At 38.0% G+C, this 25927-nt stretch overlaps 1 protein-coding gene across 1 annotated transcript in view; it reads left to right on the top strand.

Annotated features, from left to right (window-relative positions):
• Positions 1-25927, top strand: part of LOC145692444 (kinesin-like protein Klp61F) — a 273603-nt gene that overhangs the window by 173336 nt on the left and 74340 nt on the right. Inside the window, exon 8 of the mRNA XM_081767753.1 lies at positions 17343-17525. Within this exon, the coding sequence (XP_081623879.1) occupies positions 17343-17525 (183 nt within the window). The remainder of the gene's footprint in view (positions 1-17342; positions 17526-25927) is intronic.

Raw genomic sequence — 25927 nt, 5'->3', positions numbered from 1 at the left:
TTGTTCTTAACGCACCATTCTACCATCGTATGTGCTAAATACCCTTCATTTCAGATTTAGTTGTCTTCATGTGACAAGAGCATCTTCATAGGGACTCTGTTAATTCTGTTGAATCAGTAATATGGTAAGCGGTTCTCATACCATCAGCTAAACGCTTCACCTTTGTCTGATTCTTTAGTGACATTGGTAAATCGTATATGTCAAACACAATTTGAACTTCATCATACTTGTCGAAATAGTTCTTCACATGATTGATTCCGCTTATTTCTTTTTTACAGTCCTACTCTCATTTCGTGATTGCCATATTTTTTACACTTCCTTTGTAAATGCACAAAATGTTTGGAAATTGCAGTCAGTAATTTAAAAATGTTTGTCCCCTGTTAACATTAGATAAATTTCTGCAGAATAAACGTCTTAAGAAAACTTGCTTTATTATATATTTTATGGCCCTATTTAGTTTTGAGATCGCCTTCGTTCATTTATTAAGTTACAAGACTTAGTATTCACCTTCTTACGAGTTCCAGTTTCTGTATTACAGGTTTTTACTATGCTGTTGCAAAAAAGCGTGACACAACATTGAATTGGAATAAACGAAAGTAATGTCGAGTCCTACTCGACAGAGGACCGCAAAGGGTTAATAGCGGTTCGTAAAGTATTTTTCGCCGTTGATACAGTATACGAAATACGTCCCAGTGATGCTCCTGGGTCAAGGCTAATATTAAGCTAATCGTTTAACAGTGAAATAAAACTTACTTGAAATACTTTTTGTGTATTTAAGGTTCTATCATTGTCTTAAAAAAAGAATATTGTGTTCAGCATGAAAATCGAGTAAACCATCAGAATGTCTATGCCATTGTACACACACAGTTTAATTTCCGCTTGTTAGTAGTGTTTGTTTTTATGGATGTTGAAAAATTTACAACGTGGATTTTACGCAGTACGTGCTGGTTGGTTACTGAAAATGTGAAGAAAGTAGCGTAACAAAAATACACGATTCACTTTCTCTGTGTGTTTGTGTTTTTATGTCTTTATATTTTGCAAAATCTACCGGAAGCTGATTCACTCTTATATTGGTGCCAAGATTCTCCTCCCCCCTTTTTTTTCAAGTGCTAAATTGTACTAACGAATGATATTTTATTGATGTGCTGTGGAATTTCTAAACCTTTGAAGGCAGATTATGCGTTTCTTATAAACAGTGGATGTGAAATACGTTGCTTATAAGTATTCCATACACTTGCTTAGATACTGGACCAGTGCTACCAAATGAAAGCATATTTCTTTTGAAAGGGAAGCTAGAGCTTGAGTTTGAAGGGGAAAAAATGCAATGCTGAGAAATTTGTTTGTAAAATCGTTTCATATATATTTCACGTGGCACATTGATGCTACTGAATACCGCAATTCACAATCATTAAAATATTTGCTGTATAAATGTTCAATCCTATTTGTATATTTCATGAATCAGATTTTTTTTTCGTATTATGATATATAATGGTACCTTGGAATACAAACTCAATCCGGTCAAAAAATGTATATTTCGAAACAATTTATTCTGTTTAAAATAATAGAAATTAGGTTAATTCCACGAACTAATTACACTAGTTAACAAATTTAAACTTTTTGTTTGTTACATGAGAAAAATCACCTGATCTTAAAGGAACTTTTTGCGCTGAATTCGAATATGCACTCGGTTTCTCTCCATCACGTACAGTTTTCCCTTAACAGAGGGATTTTCGGGAAATTCCCTCAAAAATTTCCCTTTTTCAGATATTTTATTCCCCTAGCTCCTGTCCCCTTACATATAGTAACATAGAAATTATACCTAAGTATACCCTGATTTATATTTAATAAACCCTAAAAGTTTCGTAAAAATCGCTTTGTTCTTTCTAGAGAAATAAATATATTTGTATGTATACTGTGTGCACTGTTTATTGCACCTGATAGTATGCTTTCAGATCTCCTGAGTTGGGGTAAAAACTATTTGCTTTATTACTACAAACACAGACATAAAAATGAATATTTACAGTAGTCAACAACACACTTGTATTGCTCTCTGTAAATTAGAAACGTGTATAAAAATAGAATGTACTTCCAACGTATATTTTTTTTAAACGTACAGTATATGTATATCTTAATACATATATATACAATTCTCCAAGTTTTTTCGTTTTGTTCATGAAATGGTTATCAATATTTGTTATCAAATGTAACAGAATGCAAAAGAAAGAAAGAATGGAATACAGACTCATTGTTGACAACAATGAACTAATGCAGTCTGAATTTTCCACTACGGTATCGTTTCCCCCCTCCCCCGCGCATTTCTTTCTTTCTTGTGTTCTTGACACCTGGTGAGGGAGTTTTGTACATTTTTATATTGACGTGTGGTTTAACACTACTTCACTTTTAAAGTTGTCTTTGCTGCTAAGAGTGCTTTCATGTTTGACCTTAACGGCATTATACCCAAGTAAGACCAGAAGTTTAGTTTGTGATCAGTACAATGGCGTCAAGAGGACGGCGTTCGTGTGTTAACTCACCAAATAGTTTTTGTTATGTGTGTGGCCAGTTTGTAGTTAAAGGACAGTGTAGATCCATTACGCCATCGGTGAAACTAGCATATTATATATATTTCAGATGTCGTGTGGGAGATCAGGACAAAACTTGGGCACCCAACATAATTTGTGCGTCGTGCTACGTCACTTTACTTGCATGGGCCAAAGGGAAACGGAGGTTCATGAAATTTGCTGCACCAATGGTGTGGAGAGAACCCACCAACCATCTGGATGATTGTTATTTTTGTCTTACAGTAGTTAAGGGACATTCTAAAAAAAGCAAATACACAATAAGTTATCCCAACGTTAAATCCGCAATTAGACCTATTCCGCACGGGGATGAACTTCCACTTCCCGAGCCCCCTACCAACTGGGAAGAGATATGGCCAAAAGACTCTGATGATGATCATGACCTTGATGAACCATCGACATCAACATGTACATCCAAGGATCCAACGTTCATCCCTGACTGTGTTCGCGAGCCACATTTCATCCGGCAATGTGAACTTAATGACCTAGTCCGTGATTTGCACCTGACAAAACAAGAGGCGGAACCTCTGGGATCAAGGCTCCAGCAGTGGAACTTATTGGATGCAGAAACGAACATATCAGTGTACAGGAAAAGGCATGTTCAATTTTCAAGCTATTTCTCAATGCAAGATAATGTGTGCGTATGTACGGATATAAATGGGTTGATGGCGGAGCTAGGAATTCCTTACGTTCCAGAAGAATGGAGGTTATTTATCGACGCGTCAAAGGTCAGCCTTAAAGCTGTTCTTTTACATAATGGAAATAAAAAACCTTCTATACCACTTGCGCACTCAGTGAAGATTAAGGAATCCTATGACACCATGTCAACTTTGCTAAATCTTATAAATTACAAGAACCATTGTTGGCAAATATGTTGTGATCTCAAGGTAGTTGGTATTTTATTAGGACTGCAGTGCGGTTACACGAAGTACCAATGTTTTTTATGTTTATGGGATAGCCGAGCTGATGACAAACATTATGAAGTGAAGGAATGGGAACCTAGAGTGAATTACGTACCTGGAGAATGCAACGTCAAATACGTTCCTTTGGTAGATCCTAATAAGATATTACTACCGCCACTTCATATCAAGTTAGGACTTATGATAAACTTTGTCAAAGCCATGGACACATCTGGTGAAGGTTTCAAGTATTTGCGAGATAAGTTCCCTAACCTGAGTGATGCTAAGATTTCAGCGGGAGTGTTTATTGGTCCTCAAATTAGGAAATTAATGCTTGATGATAACTTTGACAGCAAGTTAAACAGTGCTGAGCTAGCTGCCTGGACAGCATTTAAGTGTGTTGTGCGCAACTTTCTGGGCAATAACAAAGCTGAGAGTTACACAGAAATCGTACAGGACATGATACAGAAATACAAAGAGTTGGGTTGTAGGATGTCTTTAAAAATCCACTTTTTGCACTCCCACCTCAGCTTCTTTCCTGCTAACCTAGGTGCTCTCAGCGACGAACAGGGGGAAAGATTCCACCAAGATATAATGGCAATGGAGAAAAGGTACCAGGGACGATGGGATCCTTCAATGATGGGGGACTATTGTTGGGGTCTTGTTAGAGAATGCAACATTTCTTACAAAAGAAGGAAGTAGTGTACGTTTTTGTAACCCAATGGAAGTTTCATATATTGTGATAGTTTTGATTGTCTTTTCATGACCTTTTGGTACATTTGTATTATTGTTTATTGTAAATTGTCACACTTGTAAATTATATTGTATTATATTTTATATATGTGTTTGTGGTAGTAAAGCAAAACGTTTTACCTCAACTTAAGAGATCTGAAAGCATTACTATAAGGTGCAATAAACAGTACACACAGTATACATACAAACATATTTATTTCTCTAGAAAGAATAAAGCGATTATTACGAAACTTGGAGGGTTTGTTAAATATGAATCAAAGTATACTTAGGTATAATTTCTATGTTAGTATATGCAAGGGGACAAGATCTTGGGGTGTAAAATAAACGAAAAGGGAAATTTTTGAGGGATTTTCCCAAAACCCCTCTGTTACGGGAAAATCGTACGTGATGGAGAAAAACCGAGTGCATATTCGAATTCAGCGCAAAAAGTTCCTTTAAGAACAGTTATTTCCTTTTATGTAACAAAACCTTTGTTAACTAGTGTTATCAAAGTGATTTTAATAATAAATGCGCCAAATTTCGAAGTACGGTATCAATACATAGTGGAAATATAATAAAAATGAACATTTTAGGATCTGTGGCGAATACGTTAAGGTATTACAAGGTGTTCCAAAATGACCTCTCCAACTTTGATCGCGTATAAGTCAGAATGGGGGTAGTTTACGGCGTAATGTTCTTACACATCTAAAGTTTAGTAGCTGTTTGACAGAGTTCAATGCATGCACCATCTATAGCACGCAAGATATCTAAGCGATATTCTAGTGACGTGTTCAAGTGGTGCGCCGATGTGAACTCGCAGTTCCTGCAGATCCCACAAAGGGGTCTTGCAGATCACATCCCTCACAAAGCCCCAACTAGTGAGGTTATGCCCGGAGATGTTGGGGCCAGGCAATAGGTTCTTCTGGAAATGTGTCTTCTTGAGCCTTCCTAGTGATGGCGGTCCAATTACGATGGGCAGCGTCCTGCTGCAGCAGTATATCAAATTGCAGATGTTCGACCTGTGGAAATGCAAACTGTCCTAATAAGTCCAGATAAACAGTCACGGTGATTGATGCTTCTACAAAGAAAAATGGTCCGAACACACAGTCATGAAGCAGACCACACCATGTGTTCACCTTTGGACTGTCGCACACAATATCCTAGCTTGCTTAGGAGTTCTCCGAGACCTATATCCGCACAATGTGTCGGTTTAGTGTTCTGGATACATGAAAGCACGCGTCGTCCGAAAACATCATCTTTGTTAGAAAATCTGTCTTCGTCAATGCAATTCAGAATCTCAATTACAAATGCTTTGACCTTTCATCAGGTTGAAACGCATCAGGTCGATTGTGTAGCAGCCTGTGCATCGTGGTCGTTGATAGCTTCAACTGTCGAAACGTTTTACGGATTGATAGGGTGGAACTCCGGAGAAATCCCTGTGGCACTCCTTTCACATCTGCTTCTCTCGCGTTCGGACGTCCAGAACTCGTGCTCTTCATAACATTTCCGGTTTTCTTGAACCTCGTGTACCACAGCGGAATGGTGGGACGTGATGGCGGTATGTCTGTAACGGGTCCGGAAATTGCTGGAGCTAGGTGACAGATTTAATCTCTATTCAGCATGCCATTTGCGTAAATACCTCATCTGCAAAGACAAAAACAAAAGAACAAGAGAAGAGAGAGATTTGTTGGTATAGAAGAGAACTTTAGGTATGTGTGAACATTGTGTCTCAAACAACACATTTTCATTTATCCGCATTTCTGACTTATATGCGATCAAATTTAGGAAGATCATTTGTGTGTGTGTGTGCGTGTGTCATTGTCCATTCCTCAAAGTTTACCTAAGGTCACGGAAACACCCTGTAGGTTAATGTTGATTGATGTGTTTATATATATTTTATTATTCGATTGTATCACAGCTTCTTTCTGTAAAGTATTCCTTTGTGAACAAGTAACTAACGCGTGTGTCTTCTGTGCGTATGTTCGCGAGTTCAATAACCAGTGGGGGTGGGTTGGATGTAAACCCAAATGCGAATTCTGATCTCACGTCAAACCAGTGAGTAGGAAGCACGATGGCTCAGTGATAGACCGCTTATCTCTAGTATGTAGGATACCTGGTTCCATCCCCGGCCAATTAAATTTGTGGTGGATAGGATCGTGTCATGAATTTTCTCGAGATACTCCAGTTTTCTTCCGCATTATCATTCCACCAATTCTTCCATCATTCATTATCTCCTTAATTATTGTCTCCCGTAATCTAAAGGGGAATATCGTGGGACGTTAAACAGAAATATCTTATTTAAACAAGTCAGTCGCGTCGCGTTTAACTTCGGTACTGAAAAGGGACGTTAAGCTCTAATGTAATTTTTAAATATAAATCAGTAACAATAACGCTGAATGTCTAAAATATCTGAAGTGAAAATATAAAGTTTTCTAAAACCACTTTCCAAAGGAAAACTGCAGGTTTTGACATAATACAGAACTACATTTTTCTATGCGGACAGTATCCCTGTGTGATACTAGCTACAAAGAATTTGTCCCTTTTTGCGTGCAGACATAAAGGACACGATGTTTAGTCTCAACATGTGATATACTGCAGCTCCTAAGGAATTGTTTCTTTCTTTTCGAAAGTTTACTTCGCGAAAGAGTGTATCAAACTGCTCCGAGACAATTCCTGTTTCCCTCTCATATAACACTAATTCGCTGTTTGTCAGTTCATAGCCACAGTAAAAAGGTATTAGATCCGTTTTGTGCCAAATTGATCCAGTAAGGATTGGATGTGTTAAAATAAAAAATAATGCTTTCAATAAAGTGGATACTTTCAAATATCTAAAATCAATATTGACAGACCAAAACCATATTCAGCAAGAAATTGAATATCGATTAAAAGCAGGGAATTCGTGTTATTATGCAACCCAAAATCTTTTGTCGTCGCTAATTCTGTCGAGATATTTGAAGCTTAAGATACATAAAATGATGCTTGTTCTGTATGCTTACGAAACATGCTCGCCTACTCTGAGAGAAAAAACGTAGACTGAAAGTACTTGAGAACAAGATCCTGGGACGAATATTCGTTCCCAAGAGGAACGGGAATGGGGAATGGTGGAAACTTCATAACGAAATACTACATAATGTATACCGTTTATCAAACATTGATAGGGTCATCAAATCCAGGAGGCTCAGGTGGATAGCCCATGTCAGAACGAAGAACATAGGAACGTTTTCGAAGTTTTAGCTGAAAGTCCAATCGGAATACGACCATTAGGAAGACCTGGGCGCAAACGGAAAGACAATATGAAGATGGATTTCACAGAAATTGGAATACAAAGTAGAAACTGGATCCATCTGGCTAAGGATAGAAGTCAATGGAGAGCTTTGTAAACACGGCATTAAACCTCCGGATTCCATAGACCTAGACCCACGACTTTTCAACCAGCTCAATACAGCGCGCAGATATCCAATGCGAGCTAATTGTATTGCCTATCTTATGTATTTTCATCTAACGAGTCGTGTAATATTCATTAGTGATGCCAATATGTCGTAGATCTCAGTTCACTGTTTATTTTTTTTTCATTCACTGTTTATTTGGCTTTAAAAAATCCCTAATACTTTATTTTTGAATTGTCTCTCCGTGTGTTCATCGCATTCTGTTAGTGACTAACTTTTGTATTCGTAAAGTACCAAATCTATAAAATATACTGCTGTTTCTGAAAATTGCTACATTAAGAAGGAATACAGAGAGTCCAAACTTACAGAACTTGCATGATATGACGCACTATCACAATTTCAGTGTATCATGAATGGACCTAGGAGCGTTTTCAGTTTGGTGCTTGGGCTCTCAATGCAAGAGGGCAGTTTACATGTTCAGTTAATGGAGGATAGACAGTTAAACAGAAAACGTATGTGGTAATTTTAATATGTCGCATGGAGGTCAAAAGGTGCAATATAAATTGATTGTGTTTAAGCGAAACAATATGATCGGCCTACGAAAAAGTAGTATCTCGTACTATGAATTTGTGAGTGTATAGGTCATGCTACAGATAATGATCCGTATGTGCAAACAAGGGTCAGAAGAGAACCGTACGCAGTGGCTGTGAAGCAACGATCCCTACAATGTGATCACACCATGGAATGATGAACACCGTGGTCTCGTCTGCTACGTATTAAGAGCAACTTCACGACCTACCACTACGCCAGGAAAGTTATAGAACTTGAAGTCAGACCGCCTTTTAGACAACTCCAGACGTCATATTTCAGCAGGACAATGCCTGACTACATGTGTCCTGCAATGAACAAAGCCGCCTTCGAGGAACAACAGTGCAGCTTCTCTGGCTTGCAAGGTCATCTTATATATAGCCCATCGAACATACCCGTATATGGGATATGGCTGACCGGTACCTTGTTCGTCACGGTCCTTTTACAGACATTGCCGATGTATTGTGTACTTGCAAACGAGCAACGGGACAGGCCATTTCAAAGGAACATTTCCAATGTCTGCATGAAATTCGATGCTGTAGAGGTTAAACTCTGTAATTGTACTACGTGGAAGTTCATCCTAATGTGATTTATCAATGTTGGAAATGTTTTTCAGTTTTGATATTGTAATAATTTCTGTATAACCATGTAGCGAAGCTGAGAGATTAGTTTTATTGCATTCACACATATCTCTTTCCTGCAGGGGACGGATCCAGGGGGGGAGCTTTCCCTTTTTATATATATATATATATATATATATATATATATATATATATATATATATATATAAAAACCCATCCCAGAGTATGGAGCTCTTAAAAGTACCTCTAACGAGGGAACCTATCCAAGTGTAACTCTGACTTCGAGTCGAGACTATGGCCGTTGGATACCCTGTCCCAAAAGTATATAGCACAAAAAGGGATACATCCTCGATCGCAACCGTTGCGGAGATATAAGCGTGAAAAGTTAGAAATTGAGCTCCATACTATACATTACAAAGTCCGATTCCGGGTCAGATTTTTCGGAAACGGTCGGATAAGGAAACTCAGCGAATACATATCAAATTTGTTTGAATCCCAGCACCTTTTGAATGAAAAATTTGTGCAGGGTCCCAGGAGGGGTCTGACTCAAAATTGCAAATGAAACCGGGGGTCAAGTAGCATACTGTATGGAAGCTACTATTAAATAAAAGAAGAGAGAACAAATCTCAACTCACTACGATAACCCTGTGCAAACGGACAACTGCTCAAAATGTCAATATCAAAAAATCTATGGCCCGTTTCTGAATCCGTTAAGTTGCGACAATAACAAAACAGAAAAACACGTTTAAAAGTGCAAGGTATTGAAGTAAAGCAAATTGCTGCAGTCTACCACAGAGTCGCACAACGGAACTTATCCAAGTATAAGTGTGACTTCGAATGACCAATGGACCATAGAATAACCATGACCATTGAATTTTGTGTCTTAGAAGAGAAAGGATACATTGTCAATCGCAACCGTCGTGGAGGGTGAGAAGGTCAAAAGGCAACGGTATGTGCTTCGTGCATCGGGACTAGTGCTGTCGAAATCGGTTTTTGAAAAAACCGAAAACCGGTTTTTGAAAAAAGTGAAATTTCATAAAACCGAAATGTCGGTTTTGAAAACCGCATTTGCGGTTTCGGTTTTGAAAACCGCATTTGCGGTTTCGGTTTTGAAAACCGCTTTTGCGGTTTCGGTTTCGAAAACCGCATTTGCGGTTTCGGTTTTGAAAACCGCATTTGCGGTTTCGGTTTTGAAAACCGCTTTTGCGGTTTCGGTTTTGAAAACCGCTTTTGCGGTTTCGGTTTTGAAAACCGCATTTGCGGTTTCGGTTTTGAAAACCGCTTTTGCGGTTTCGGTTTTGAAAACCGATTTTCTCAAAAACCGAAAACTGCAGAAGTCACAAAATTTCGAGAGCACTATTATCAAGTAACGACGAGGAAACAGCAAAGAATCTTTCCCATCTTCGGCTCACAGTTGCCAGATGGAGGGAAATTTTCCCCGGCGTAGGGAAAAAATGCTCAAAATTTGCAGAGGTGAAAGAAGATATTTTTTCTTAAAATGTCTTAACGTGTAGGGAAATTCTTGTTTAGTATTCTTTTACAATTGGCAGAATAAAAAAAGTAAGTTGCAGTTTCTCACAAAGAGGCACGGCTATCGTTATTGGGAAGTAAAAAGGTATAGAATAAAATATGATCGGTGTTCCCTTCACGTATGAACTATTGCAGGTGTCTGGGACGCGATAAGAAACCAGTCAACACATGCAAAACCACAACATTCACATTTATCGGAGTGGCAACAAATCAACAATAAAATTGCGTATTGCGATCTAAATTTTTTTCTTTTCTTTTTTTTAAGAAAGGGAGGTGGTGTTTTTTTGTTAACAAAAGAAAGAGTGGCAGCACTATTTAGAAACAAAGTGAAAGAGTAATGATAACATAAAAGATCTCAGTCTAAGTGGATGAGATTTCAAATTGGATTTCATGGGTTGCAGGTGTAGTGATCTTAAATAGGGATATACCTTATTTTCTATTTAGCTTAGTGTTGTCATATTACCCGATTTTTGCAGGTGCCACCCGATTGTCAGGTTCTATATTCGTCCCTCGCTATCTTAATCACGAAAAACCACCCGCTTTTTGGGATTGGAGAAAAATCGGGAACTGCTACCGGCTGGTCAGAGCAGAACATTAATGCAACTGTCTACTGTCAGCAGTTGAGCCGTGTTCAAGAAAAACTCAAAACCCTGGAGCCAGCACTTCTCAATCGCTAAGGGGTTCTACCGTTACGGGACAACGCTAAGCCCCATATGTTTAGAGTGACCCGGGACACCATCCTACGCCTTAAATGGGAAACACTATTGCAGCCGCCATACTCCCTGGACAATGCACTGTCCAATTATCCCTGAACCATTTCTTGGACACTCACATTAGAGAACTAAAGTTCAACTCCGTAGTAAAGGTGCAAAATGCACTTGATACCTTCTTTCCTTCACGGCAAACCAAGTTCTACCGCGAAGGAATCCATGCCCATCCCGAACGTTTTCAGAAGGTCGTTGATACTGATGGGTACTATTTTTGATCTTCCAGGTACGTCTTAGGCAGGGGTGTAGCCACGGGGCCAGGCTCCCCAAATGATTTCCTGCCCCCCCCCCCTAATGACCAGATGTTAAAACATCATCGTGAGATTACTTCGCTTCAGTCATTGAAAAATAACAATGTTTACATATAATTAATAATTTACGGTAAAATAGTATGGAAAAATAGTATTTTACCATACCGATCACAAAATAGTATGGTATTTCTTCCTTATAGCGATCCGAAAATAGTATGGTATACTTTTTGTGACAGTAAACACAATTTACGGCGATTTGTATTTGACAGTTTGAAGACAAACGTTTTGACAAGGTACTATAAATTCTATGAAATGAAATGAAATCTTCGAGTTTAACGTCCCACGCCTATGCCGATTAGGCCAAAGGAGACGGTGATTGAGAAATGAATGAAATGGTGGAATGAAGAAAGTGGGAGGAAACGGAACCCCGAGAAAACCCATGAGCACGGTTGTTTGTCCACCACAAAGTCCACACGGCGCGAGCTGGGATCGAACCAGGGACCCCAAGCACCGGAGGTGAACGCTCTACCACTGAGCCACCGCGCCTCCCACTATAAATTCTATCATAAAACAATGGTACTATACTAAATCGTAAGTACATTATATTATTTATATGCTGTAATTAGTGTTTCAAGAAAACTTTTTATCAGATGGAAAATTTGGTGAAAAGCAACGTTTTTATTCAGTTTTTCAGTTTGGATTTCATTCGCTTTTTAAAATGCTATTTCGTGTAAAACAGGAAGTGAGATATAGCTGTTAATAAAATAATTATGTCTTTTTAGTCACGAATAATAAATAAACATTTTTTCAAAAAAATCTTAAAATAAATTAAGTGCAATTTCAAAGAAAATCAGTCTTATGTATAAAAGTAACCAAGAAAGTTCTGTCGCTTTTTGCGTAGGTCTGCGATAGTTGGCCCTAACTGGCGGCCGGGTTTCGTCGAGTCGAAACATATATCTCGCGTCGGGGTGTTGAAGTACAACCGCGTAGCAGCGACCAGCGAGAACTTCGTCTTGGTCCACACTTCTTAGATTCTTCGCGGAGAATCGTGAAGGGACCAACACGAACTGTCGCCAGTCATGTGCATGCGGTTATTATTATATATTATTTTTTGCTGACGAATTGTTCCTAAAGTGAGCTCCGAGAGTCAAGAATAACCTCTGCCTCAACATCATGACGTGAAAAATCTTGAGATAAGTGCGATAATTGTATGAATTTAGATGACAACTGTCGTCGATCATTAGAAAGTGAGTATGCGAGAACTATGAAATAAAGTAAATAGACACGCGTCATTTTGTTACAAAATTACATGGCGAACACATTTTATCTAATTCCAAACAGTTATCGTCGAATATACACGGTTAAAGGAGCACTGTGATTGACCAAATTAAAAAGATCTTAACGATTTATCCCTTTACAAGCGACGTTTCCTTCATCGCCATCGTAGCGAAGTAGGAAGAACACTTGCCTAGTAATCATAAGGTTGGTGGTTTGAGTCCCCTTCGGGGTAATTTTTTGGTACTTTTTAAAAGTGTTTCTTAGACTCACCTTAATGTAACTAAATCACACATATAGCCGATTTAACATTTTGGGGGAGTAATTTTGTGGTTCATTGGCGTTTTGTCGCATCTCTGCCGCTGGTGGCATAACTTTCAAAACGGTAGAGGGGCCACCGGGGATCGTCGCTGCGGCGCCGTCAATGTTTGGCGTGATGTCGCTAATTGCCCATTTGGGTCCACCGACGCTTACGGCATGGGGACAATTCAGTGTGAGTGGCGAAACCATTCAGCAGCACCTTCAACTGAGGAAACACTAGAAGTTGGGTCGCTCCCTGGACATTGCACCGTCCGATTATCATCTGTTCCCTTCCTTGGACAATCACTTTAAAGGATGCCAGCTCAAATCCCAAGTAGAGGTGCAAAATGCACTCGATAACTTCTTCACTTCACGGAACACCAACCTCTACCGCGATGGAATAAATGGCCTTCCAGAACGTTTGCAGAAGGTTGTCGATCTATTCTTGATCTTCCAGATACGTGTTAGGTGACATATGAATGTCCGGAGGTGGTGAGTGAGAAAGCGATAGAACTTTCTTGTTTACCTATATAGATCGGTTCTGTGTATTGAAATAGTTATGCACAAAGGTATAATGTTTGGTCGGGGGCAGTAGTTCTTGGTTAAACATAATACAAACTATCTGTAATATAATTTATGAAATTACTATTATTATTGTTATTATTATTATTATTATTATTATTATTATTATTATTAATAATAATAATAATAATAATAATAATAATAATAATAATAATCTAAAACAGTGTTTTTAGTTTTCCGGAAGGAAACCAAAATTTTCCAGTTTTTTTCAGGCTTCAAAAACACTAGCTGTAACACATTTTTTAAAGATTGTAGCTGCCCCCCTTCAAAAACGACGGGCCTCTCCTACAGAAACCTGCTGGCTACACCCCTGGTCTTAGGTGACATATCGATGTTCTAAGGTGATAGGTCAAAAAGCGACAGAACTTTCTTCGTTAATTTTATACATATTATGTAAAACTACTGTATAAGTTCGGGAAGTCGGAATGTCAAAATTCCTTAAGATTCGTGTTCCTCGTGCTCTACTTTACAAAATATATAAAAATCAGGTGGGGTCCAGTTTGCTTACCTGCAACCGAAAAGTACCTTGGAAGTGTCATCAAAGAAGTATTTGGTCTAGGAATTAATTCGTGCGGGTGGACAAGAAATGGCGCAACGAACGGAGCGTCCCACAGTTCCGTGTATCCACACATGTGTTGCAAACCCCTGTCATCGCGTATCGTTCGTAGTATAGGGCAGTGGATTAAAGCGTCAACAACACCAGTTTGTAGTTAACTGAACATGGCGCAATTTGTGCCTGATAAAGTGTTTTTGCGGGGTGTCCTGCTGCATTACTTTAACATGCAGAAAAGTGCGACTGAAAGTCATCGTATTTTGGTGGAAGTGTATGGTGACCATGCTCTAGCTGAGCGAACGTGTCAGAAGTGGTTTGCACGGTTTAGAAGTGGTGATTTCGGCTTGGCAGACCAAGAGCGAGCTGGACATCCAAAAAAATTCAAGACGAAGAATTGACAGCATTGCTCGAGCAGGATTCGTGTCAAACGCAGGAACAACTTGCAGCAGCATTAGGCGATGATCAAACAACAGTCTCCAAACGCTTGAAAGCCATGGGAATGATTCAAAAGATGTCACATTGGGTTCCACATGAATTGAAAGACAGAGACGTTGAAAGACGAAAAACCATTTGCGAATTGCTGCTTCAATGACAGAGCAGAAAGGGGTTTCTGCATCGAATTATTACGGGTGATGAGAAGTGGATCCATTACGAGAACCCTAAACGAAAAAAGGCCTGGGTGAAACCAGGTGAACCAGGTCCATCACAACCAAAACGAGATATTCACTGTGCAAAGGTTATGCTGTGCATATGGTGGGATATGAAAGGTGTGGTGTACTATGAGCTGCTGCAACCGGGTGAAACTATGAATGGAGAACGTTATCGACGACAATTAATGCGTTTGAAGCAAGCTCTGGCCAGAACACGACCAGAATGGGAGAACAGACATGATAAACTTATTGTTCAACATGATAACGCTCGCCCACATGTCGCAAAACCGGTCAAAACCTATTTAGAAAATGTCGGATGGGAAGTTTTACCCCACCCGCCGTATTCACCAGACGTTGCTCCTTCGGACTACTACTTGTTCGATTGCATGAACAACGATTTGATTGGACAGCGGTTTACTTCTTCAGAAGATATCGAAACATGGGTCTCTGACTGGATCGCTTCCAAGGATGAGGACTTCTTTCGCCACGGAATCCGTACATTGCCTGACAGATGGGCGAAAGTGGTGGCTAGCGATGGACAATATTTTTCTTAAGGTATTTATGTATTTTGTGTTTGTACTACAGCTTCAATGTGTGCGTACCAACCGCACGAATTAATTCCTAGACCAAATAAAAAAAAATGCAAATGATCCCAGGTCAGTATTTGTAACACACTAGTTCACATCAGTACTTACGGAGTTCTAAACCGTAAGAAAGTGGGAGGAAACGGGAGCAAATAAAAAAAAGTTGAAACACAGACATAAATCAATACAATTGTCTCTATCGATAGATGCTTTCACAATTGTTAAAAGGTGTAATTAAAAACATTGGTTTCGGTTTTGAAAAACGCATTTGCGGTTTCGGTTTTGAAAACCGCTTTTTCGGTTTTGAAAACCGCATTTGCGGTTTCGGTTTTGAAAACCGCATTTGCGATTTCGGTTTTGAAAACCGCTTTTGCGGTTTCGGTTTTGAAAACCGCATTTGCGGTTTCGGTTTTGAAAACCGCTTTTGCGGTTTCGGTTTTGAAAACCGCATTTGCGGTTTCGGTTTTGAAAACCGCTTTTGCGGTTTCGGTTTTCAGAAAACCGGTTTTCTCAAAAACCGAAAACCGCAAATGTCACAAAAATTCAACAGCACTAATCGGGACCCCAAATTCACAGATTGCACTGTGAAATTTTTTATCGGGGATTTGCTGAACGAGAAATACGATGGTAAAGACGAAAAGGAGTGACCTTGAAACTGTGAGGCAACTTGGAGAGGAGTGGGGTTGGAGAAAACTGGAATAATGGTGCAGAAATAAAATATATCGGAGTGTGCTTTTGAGAGAGAAACTCTGCAGCAATTTCCTTTACGTCAATACCTTGCACCTTTAAACGTGCTTTTCTGTTTTGTTATTGTCGAAATTAACGGATTTAGAAGCGTGGCCATAGATTTTCTAATTGACATTTTGGGGGCTGCGGTGGGTCCGGGGTTCGATCCCAGCCGCCGCCAAGTGAACTCTGTGGTGGACAAACACCATGTGCGTGGGTTTCCTCGGGGTTCTCCCGTTTCCCCCCACTTTCTTCATTCCACCGTTTCATTCATTACTCATCATCACCGTCTCCTTTAGTCTAACCGGCATAAACGTGGGACGTAAAACTCAAAGATTTCATTTCATTTCTTTTTTTGTATTGACATTTTGAGCAGTTGCCCGTTTGCACAGGGTTATCGTAGAGAGTTGAGATTTGTTCTATCTTCTTTTATTTAACAGTAGCTTTCATACAATATGCTACTTGACCCCCGGTTCCATTTGCAAATTTTGAGTTGAACCCCGCCTGGGACCCTGCGAGTGCCCCAGTGACACAATTTTTTCATTCAAAAGGTACTGGCCTTCCCACATACATTTGATATGTATTCGCTGAGTTTCCTTACCCGACCGTTTCCGAAAAAATCTGACTTTGTAATGTATAGTATGGAGCTCAATTTCTAAATTTTCACGCTTATATCTTCGCAACGGTTGTGATCGAGGATGTGTCCCTTTTCGTGTTACGTTCTTTTGACAAGGTATACAACTGCCATAGTCTCGACTCGAAGTCAGAGTTACACTTGGATAGGTTCCCTCGTAAGTAGCAGTATTACAACCCACCTCTCCCCCCCCCAGAAGTCCGCGCTGGATCCGCCCTGCTTTCCTGATTGCGACTTATACAAATAGCAGATTAGTTTGGTAGATCATATAAAGACGAATCGGTTGAATTTTTATTAAAATTCGAAAAAAATAAAATAGGTTATGTAATCCGTAATAAAGCGAGTAAATTGAAACTATCTTGTATTTAATTTTAAAATTTCATCTTCCATTTGATAGCTTCATTTGTCCTTAATTTCTCATTCTGCTTCTCATGTGAAAGGAAATAAAAGAATACAATACATTATGATAAGGATGATAAAAGTAAACAATATCAATTTAATTTTACTAATCGCGATTGACACGGAAAACAACCCAATACCAGTTTATATATATTTGGGTTGAATTTCGAGATTTGCTGTAATCAGTGTTTCTAGCGAACGGTATACTACTTCAAGAACTGAACGGTAAAAATATCGAGGCGAACATAAGCAACAAGTTCATAAAGCTTACTCAGAAATAAAATAATATGATTGGCATTTGCTTAAGTATCTCGTTTTGTTGTTTGCAGGAATACACAGAAGAAATTGAAAGACTGCGTCGCGATCTGCTTGCTACTCGTGAGAGGAACGGCGTGTACTTGGCTCATGCAAATTATATGGAAATGATAAACAAAATAGAAGCACAAGAACAGGAGATTGCAGAAATGCTTGCAAATATAAAAGTACTGAAAGAAGAAATGGATAAGAAAGAGGTAAGGATCAGAAGTCTTAGCTTACTGTATATCAATAACTAATTTTCATGAAGGGTAGTATGCTAAACTGCAGTGCATTGCACACGAAGGGCCTTATGTAGAATCGTTCTGACGCGTGATTAGTGTCATACTAACGAGTTCGACTAACATATGTTTCCTGCAGTACTCAGGCCTTTAGTATGACGCTAATTATACGTCAAAACGACTCTTCATAAGGCTTTTAATGTTTTGTAGCAATTTTGTTCCTAAACGTTGCATTGTATTTATTTTATTTTGTTCATTGTAGCCAGAACTCGCTTGTCCTAAATATTTTGATAAGTATGGATAAGTATTATGCTGTATCTATCATGTTTTCTTAAATACAGTGATGCTTCCTAGCTATAGAAAATTTCTTTAAGATAGATAAGATAGCAGTTCGTCCAAAATAGATGAACTTTAATTAGCCTCAATCAATCCTGTTGTTTTTATAAATTTGCTAAACGCAATGTCTTGGCTATGCAGACCGGAGCTTTCAGTTGGTTTTAGTGTGCTTATAATCTGTCTAACTAGAAGTTCTTGAGTACATTGAAAGAATAAAAATTCGATTTGGGGTGGTTAGAATTATATTTTTATGTAGTTTACATTATTATTAATAATAATAATAATAATAATATCGGTTCAAAGCATTCGAAACACAGTTACTTTCAAATTTGCGATTAGTTCATTCAGTTCATTGGTACTGCGTGCAAGGCATGTGGCAACTCACCCATTTTCATGCTTCGATCTCACAAGTTCTCCACATTGGTCTAGTGGCTAACGCATGCGAATTCTATCTATCTATCTATCTATCTCTCTCTCTCTCTCTCTCTCTCTCTCTCTCTCTCTATATATATATATATATATATATATATATATATATATATATATATAATACGTATAAAATAAGCCCAACCTATGTGCACAAATGGAGTTGCATATAGACCATCAGAAAATTATATACAGATTGGATAATATCTTAAAGCGAAATGTCGCATGTAAAACGACTTAATGATTATTTGAGCCGAAGATTCCAGTAAGATACCTGTTTACAGTTTGTGATTTATCATAGTTCTTTTATAAAATACCTTATGAATTTCCTACTTTCTTTCGAGGGTGTTGGTATCAGTATTATTTCCAATCCAGTCTCTCGTTGTATAGTTCAAACGGAGAATTCTTCAAAAGATTGAGAAAGCAAGAGATTATACAGAATTTTGAAAGTTCTCCATTTCTGGAAAACATTGGATGTCGGTATAGAACAGTCATTTCCAACTGGCCGATATGTGTCGTCTGAGCATGGCTCTGCTGGAAGCAGACATGAGAAAAAAAATCAAGAATATTACTGAAAAAAAAAAAAGTCACATGCCATTAGATAGTGTCGTTGAGGTAAATACAATGATATGGGTGAATGTAAATCTTCATGGCTAGTTTGGAGAAAATCGAGAAAACTTTTTTCTTTTTTTTTCTTTTCTTTTCTTTGTAAACTTAGAAATTAATGTACGATAACCATGTCTATTAAGATGAAACTGGTATTGAAGTATATCTTCAGTTTTTTCATTGTAATACTATCAAGACACAGAACAAACTATAGTTAATACATATAGCCTACAATTATGATTAACTTCTAAACTTACTTAATTACAATATTATGCAAAGATTATACATATCTCAGTAGGTTACATCGAGCTGCGCAGCATATGATGCTTGAAGGTAAATTCTCGTTTGTAGTTTACGAGAAAATCGGAAGTTATGGCGCTAAAAGGTACGTCATTCCTTGCCAATAAGAATTAATATTTTTTATTATCCTTGAAGACATTATGTTCTGTATGTGTAAAAATACTTAAGTAGCAGATCGTATGTTTTGTTTGTCTTTTCCGGACAATAACACATACTACAGGGTGGGGCAAATAAAAGTGGCCCGGACAAGTGGATACGATTGGACGTGAATGTATGCATGGAACCACACCACGTGAGATGCACACCACATGTACGCATACCACCGGTTCAGATCTTGAGCTTAGTGTGTTAGTGTGGGTTGAGCAGTGCACAGGTAAAGATGGTACTAACAGTGCAGCAGAGGGTGTTCACTGTGGAAAGTTACCTAGCTGGTCACTTAATCTTTCCATGTGCGTTTACTTTTGTGGGAAAACCTCAAGTCAAAGGTGTATCGCAGCAACCCTCTTCAAGAACTGCAGCAGTACATTTCTGATGAGATTGCAGCAATTCCAGCAGCCCAGCTTTCGATCTGCTTTCTGCAGCTTGCTGACCAGGGCCCAGTGGCGTAGCACACTTTTGTTGGCCCTCCCGCAAAGTATAGAGAAGGGGCCCTAGGGGGCCTATAGAAGTAAGATTGAAGTTCTACTTCTTTAAATCTTTATTCATAGCAAGACTTCGCCCCCCCCCCCCCCCCGCACTGCGGGGGCAGCTGCTACGCTACTGCCAGGGCCCAAAAGTACCAAGAGGTGAATGGTGGTCAGCATCTGCTATAAGCAGGTTAGCTAACTATTTCCTTTCCTTTGCTGTGTTTCGTTGTGCCCTGGAACTCTGTTCTCCGGGCCACATTTATTTGCCCCACCTCAGTGGCGGCCGGTGGATTATGGTTTCGGGTGTTGCAGTACGAACGATCGGAGACAGAAAATATAAAGTGGACTCATTGACTAATCAGTATAACTTTAGATGCAAATGCTATGTGATATGTGAAATTAAGTAGAATTCTGTTTTCCAAAAAATAAAAAATGCAGAACATTTTATCTGATTAATCACTTTATTTAATTAGTAAGTTCATTCTCCTCTCTTTGATTGGAGCAAATCTGTCTAATACATACTGGTTGAACTCTGGTATTCTTATTGTCAGGGCTTTTTCGATAGAAAGCGTAACCAATAGTGATAACCTTTCTTGGGACATTCAATTCCTTGAAAGTGTCAATTCTTTTTGATGCGGAAAAAAACTTATTATCTTTCGCTGACGCCATAGGTACAGTTAATATTAATTTCAGAAGCTTTGTAGATTCACTAAATATTTTATCTAGATTATTGCGAACGATTCATTCTAGCAAACTCAGTCCCTGACAGTGATCCGAATTCCTCTTCAGCGTTGACTGAAGAGACTTCGTAGCAGAAATTAGTGTTATAAAAAATCTACATTGAACACATTTTATTCACAGTTTATCTAGGAAAATTTAAAATAAATTGAGGAAATGTATCTAGTGCAAACAACATTACTGTCATAAGATATCCTGTAAATTTAAACTGGATTTTTTTCGAACACTCTTCTGAATTACCCTTTGCTTGTTTTGTCTAAGCCTTAATTGCAAGTTGTTCCTCAGTTGAAAGCTGGGCATTTTTTTTTTTTTTGTTTGTTTTGTTTTGTTGTAAGTTATTTACAGAAGTCATGGTGTACAATTCATTGAGAATTTGTAGATTATTTACAGAATTAAAGCACACACAATAAAATTAAATCTAATAATTAAAAACCAAAACAACTGATACAAAAGAGGTACTGGTATATGAATTCCGAATGTCACACATTCATACATCAACACACACAAATGTGCATAAAAGAAAAAAAAACTACATTCCAAATCATCCGTCTTAGTTGTTACGCAATGCACGATGAACACAATATACTTCCACATGAGGCGAAACAATGCTTATCAATGTCATATATTCTGAAAAGCAAACTTTGAAACCCGCCAGATGTAGGATCAGCATGTAACAGAAGCCAAAAATCAAAGAACATCAAAACAAACAGCACTGCCAGTTCTACACCCAAAAATGTTATCTGGGAGGGGTCCAAAGTATTTGAGGGAGGTCCAATACGTCTACGTAATATGGAATCTGTCTTATACTGCACCCGAAAAGACGATAAGTAATTCTTAATTACTGTCACCTATATTTTTAGAAAAAATGATAGAACTATTATTTTTATAAGAGAAGAAAGAGTACATGATGAGGCGTAAAATAAAATATTTAGCCTACATCAATCGTTTCTCTATTAGACAAGTATAGTTCGTTAGCAAAGTCTAGAAACGTTAGTCAAGTTTCAAAATTTTTGGGAGTTCCGGACACGGTGGACCCCCCTCGTGGCTACGCCCCTGAGCATAGCTAACTAGTCCCAAATTCAATGTGGCGTTCCCCATCACACAGTTTTATGTGGAAATTATCAAGACTATAAAATATACACATTTTATAAAAGAAATATGTATATACTAAAATACTATCCACAGGGGGGGGGGGGGCGATTCTACATACTGATTTATTAATATTTGATTCACAAATTACTGTAGAAGAAACTTTCATTATCAATATAAGCTAAGAATTAACTTGTAAATGCGGGTCTACTTTCATTTGTTTTCTGCTCTATTAAATATTTTCTTTATTTTGTAATTCTGCAATCACTTTTTTAAAATTATCATATTGATTTGCTTCAGTATGGTCCCGTAATTTAAAAATATGAATGCTTAAAAAACAAATTCCATTTGTTAATTGCTAGTGAAAAAATTCAGAAATCTTATTTAGCACGAAAAACCTTCTCGTTCACTGGAAGCCGTGCTGTGTTGCAGAATTACTGCAACGACCAGAGCCTTTAACTTCTGAGATAGGGAAAAGGAGACTTAACATTCACTCCAATTGCCATGCTGAAGGAATTTCGTCGTTGTATGCTCGCTGCAACACAATATAAATTAGAAACTCTGTGACGGATTATTTTTCGCTTTTTAAAACGGATTAACGGAACGGGCAGTTACAGAAGTAAAAAATGTTATTTAAAGTATATATGCGAGTATTGGAAAGTATTTTTCCTTAAAATACTTTGGTCGTTGTGCAGCGCTGCAACACTAACATTAGCCTCCACTGCCCCACCTTATACTTCTAAGGACGAAAGCGAGGGAGTGTCCAGAGTTAAGTAGTGTTTGTAGTGTGCGATTAAACATGAATCCACGAATGAAGTGTCTACAAATTGGAAATGACTGGGCTAGAATGCTGTTTATGTTTCCGACAATACAGCTTACATCTGTAGAATATTTCCTTTTGTAATTGTTCTGCTAGAAAATAATGTAGGACTGCCAAGTATTATAGGGAAATTGGTAATGGTACTTACGTGGTCAAGTGCAAAAAACGAAAATTAATGCATTTATGCTTTTGTCAACACGCACTTTCGAAGTGTTTGTCTTCTTTCATATCACTTGAGTTTATATTGGTAGTTGTGGGCTGTAACACAATTTTGAGCGAAATTGACATCTATTTTCTCTCGTTATTTAGCTTTCTCTTAGATCATAACTCTTTTTGTATTGAATTTCGATAGACTAATGAATAAATCGAGACTTACAAGATTACCAGGACACGTCACTCCCTGGAAATTACGCGAAGAACACACAATCTTTTCAGTTTGGGAAATACTTTTGGATAAATAAAGAAGGGAAATGTAAAGCTATGCTAGCGAGATAGTTAAGAACCGTTGTGATTGGATTTTGTAGTTACAGGATATTTTTCGCTCATGTCCTTCTTCGCAGTAAATCTTTGCATTTCTTAAGCTATGAAATACAAGATTAAGATCTCTAATCTGTAACAGAGCATGCACACCTGAAATCTTCATTTATTATACTGTATTACGAACTATTTGGAAAACATCTGAGACTTCAGTACATGTACTAATAAGTAAACCTTACGTTTGGGTGAATCGAGTTGCTGACTGAGATACATATAAGAAAGTAGTACTAAATGTGGTCAGTATTTCAGTGAAGTTATAGGTGCGAAGCTCCAGGGGTTTAGGAGATACAGCTACCAGAACATCACATGGAAGTACAGAATAGTTTTCATACAGTTGGAGGTAAAAGCTCTGTAAGAACTCTTCTAACAACAAAAGGTGAATAACTAATATATGGGTGCATATTAGGACTAGGGGGAAGTCATATAGTAAGGGTATACCTGACGGCGGCCATCTTGAAATCCGCCATTTTGAATTAAGGTTAAATTTTTAAAATAGGAATAGGGTCATGTGATACATGATTTAAGGCGCAAATTTAATCAGAAGAACAATGGCGACGTTAATTTTGATTTACGCGCAATTGGTAAAAAGTTACAGGGAAATTAAATATATTTTTGCAGTATATGTATTAGTCCTTTACCCCACCTTGTAAATTTTGTTAATGATAATAATTAAATAAAAAGCAGGTGGACAAATATTAGGTCTATGGTAAGAGTTGCCTTGATGGCGGCCATGTTCAAATCCGCCATTTCGAATCAGACAAAAATTTGAAACAAAACACATAACAGTGACACCTTATTAAGAGCAAATTTTATCATAACTCCAACGGTATAACCATTTTTGCTTCATCATTAACCAGCACAAAATTAAATGGATCGCACCTTACGACTACTGCTTTGACGGAATTGTTAACGACAAAGGAGTCAAGTGTAACTCGATTGCCTTTGTCAGGTGTGCTCACTGTGAGCTGAGCATTTATGCAAGTCATGTACTCTTTTCTGAACTACATATTGATTGTACTAATTGAGGACTTTTCGGGAAGAAAGACCCAAGTTCAATTATGACACAATTCTACTTTGGTCATTTTTCCTTAAATTAGCAACTTGTTTATGCGATAACAAATGCTGGTTAATGATAAAGCAAAAATGGTTATACCGTTGGATTTATGGTAAAATTTGCTATTAATAAGGTGTCACTGTTATGCGTTTTGTTTAAAACTTTTGTCTGATTCGAAATGGCGGATTTGAACATGGCCGCCATCAAGGCAACTCTTACCATAGACCTAATATTTATCCACCTGCTTTTTATTTAATTATTATCATTAACACAAAATTTACAAGGTGGGGTAAAGGACTAATACATATGCTGCAACAATATTTAATTTCCCTGTAACTTTTTACCAATTGCGCGTAAATCAAAATTAACGTCACCATTGTTCTTCTGATTAAATTTGCGCCTTAAATCATGTATCACATGACCCTATTCCTATTTTAAAAATTTAACCTTAATTGAAAATGGCGGATTTCAAGATGGCCGCCGTCAGGTATACCCTTACTATATGACTTCCCCCTAGTCCTAATATGCACCCATATATTAGTTATTCACCTTTTGTTGTTAGAAGAGTTCTTACAGAGCTTTTACCTCCAACTGTATGAAAACTATTCTGTACTTCCATGTGATGTTCTGGTAGCTGTATCTCCTAAACCCCTGGAGCTTCGCACCTATAACTTCACTGAAATACTGACCACATTTAGTACTACTTTCTTATATGTGTCTCAGTCAGCAAGTCGATTCACCCAAACGTAAGGTTTACTTGTAAGTATTTCGACCCGGGGAAGCTACCTTAGTTCCTTTGGAGTGAAATTCATTCAAATGAAAATACGCTCGCCTGTGAAGCGTCTTAAAGAAAGAAAATTAATAAAGTAAAAGCGTTTCTAGTAGTTCATCGTGGCTTACTGTTTTGTAATAGATGGTAGTTATTCTCTAACAGCTTCCAAGTTCAATTCTGATATGTTTGAAAGAATGCTTTTGCAACTCATACTTTGTCAATTTGAGAGAAGAAAGTGTATGTGCAAATTCGCCTTTGGAACGCACGATTGGTTTCTCTTACTAAAAATGGTTTAGTTCTTGGCATTTCATTCCGTTAGTTGTTATCGTTCCTGATGTCTGATCATAAAATAACAAATCAGAAACCTTGGTTGTGCAGTGAGCTAACTGCCCGGTTGCAAATTGGTCGCAAGAATGAATGTTCAGAATGAAAGTTTTTTTAAAGTACGAATTTACCATTCAAATTAATTTTCTTCACCACAGCGTTTCAGAGAACAACTTACTTCTTCAGATAGTACCAGAATTAAGAAGAAAGATGAAATTAATTGTAAAGGAAATGTGAACTTGTCTTGGGCCACAGACTGTCAGAATGTTCGTACTTTATGAAGTGTCAAAGCAAAATTTCCAAAATATGCAAAGGTTATTGTAATGTAAGGTACGTTGATTTGGGCTCTATGGAAAGGGATAATTTTACTACGCACGGACTACATTTGAACAACACTGGAAAACGTTCAATGTGTAATAAATTTGCTGAACTTGTAGAATCATCATCTGTAGTCTCGACAAGCGTCATCCCTTTACCATGGCAAGCATCGTTAGACAATAATGAAAGTCTAGCACCTGTAGTAAGAGACAGTAGCAATAACGTATGCAAGACCCTTGATACATACTCCAATATTAACGTAGAGTGTGGTAGTGTAGGAGTAGATCATATTGATAGGATTAGCTTAATACAAAGGGCAAGTAGTTCAATCTATAAAGCAGAAGAATGTAATAACATAACTGAAAGTGCTCAAAAGATAGAACGACGGAAGAGAATGCGTAAGATGTTATCCGATGATTTTTTATGGTAGGA

The sequence above is a fragment of the Thermobia domestica genome, chromosome 1, assembly GCF_964235325.1.
Source record: "Thermobia domestica chromosome 1, izTheDome1.hap1.1, whole genome shotgun sequence".
NCBI lineage: Eukaryota > Metazoa > Arthropoda > Insecta > Zygentoma > Lepismatidae > Thermobia > Thermobia domestica.
The sequence above is the reverse complement of the archived record's forward strand: the minus strand, read 5'-3'. Positions and strand labels throughout refer to the sequence as shown.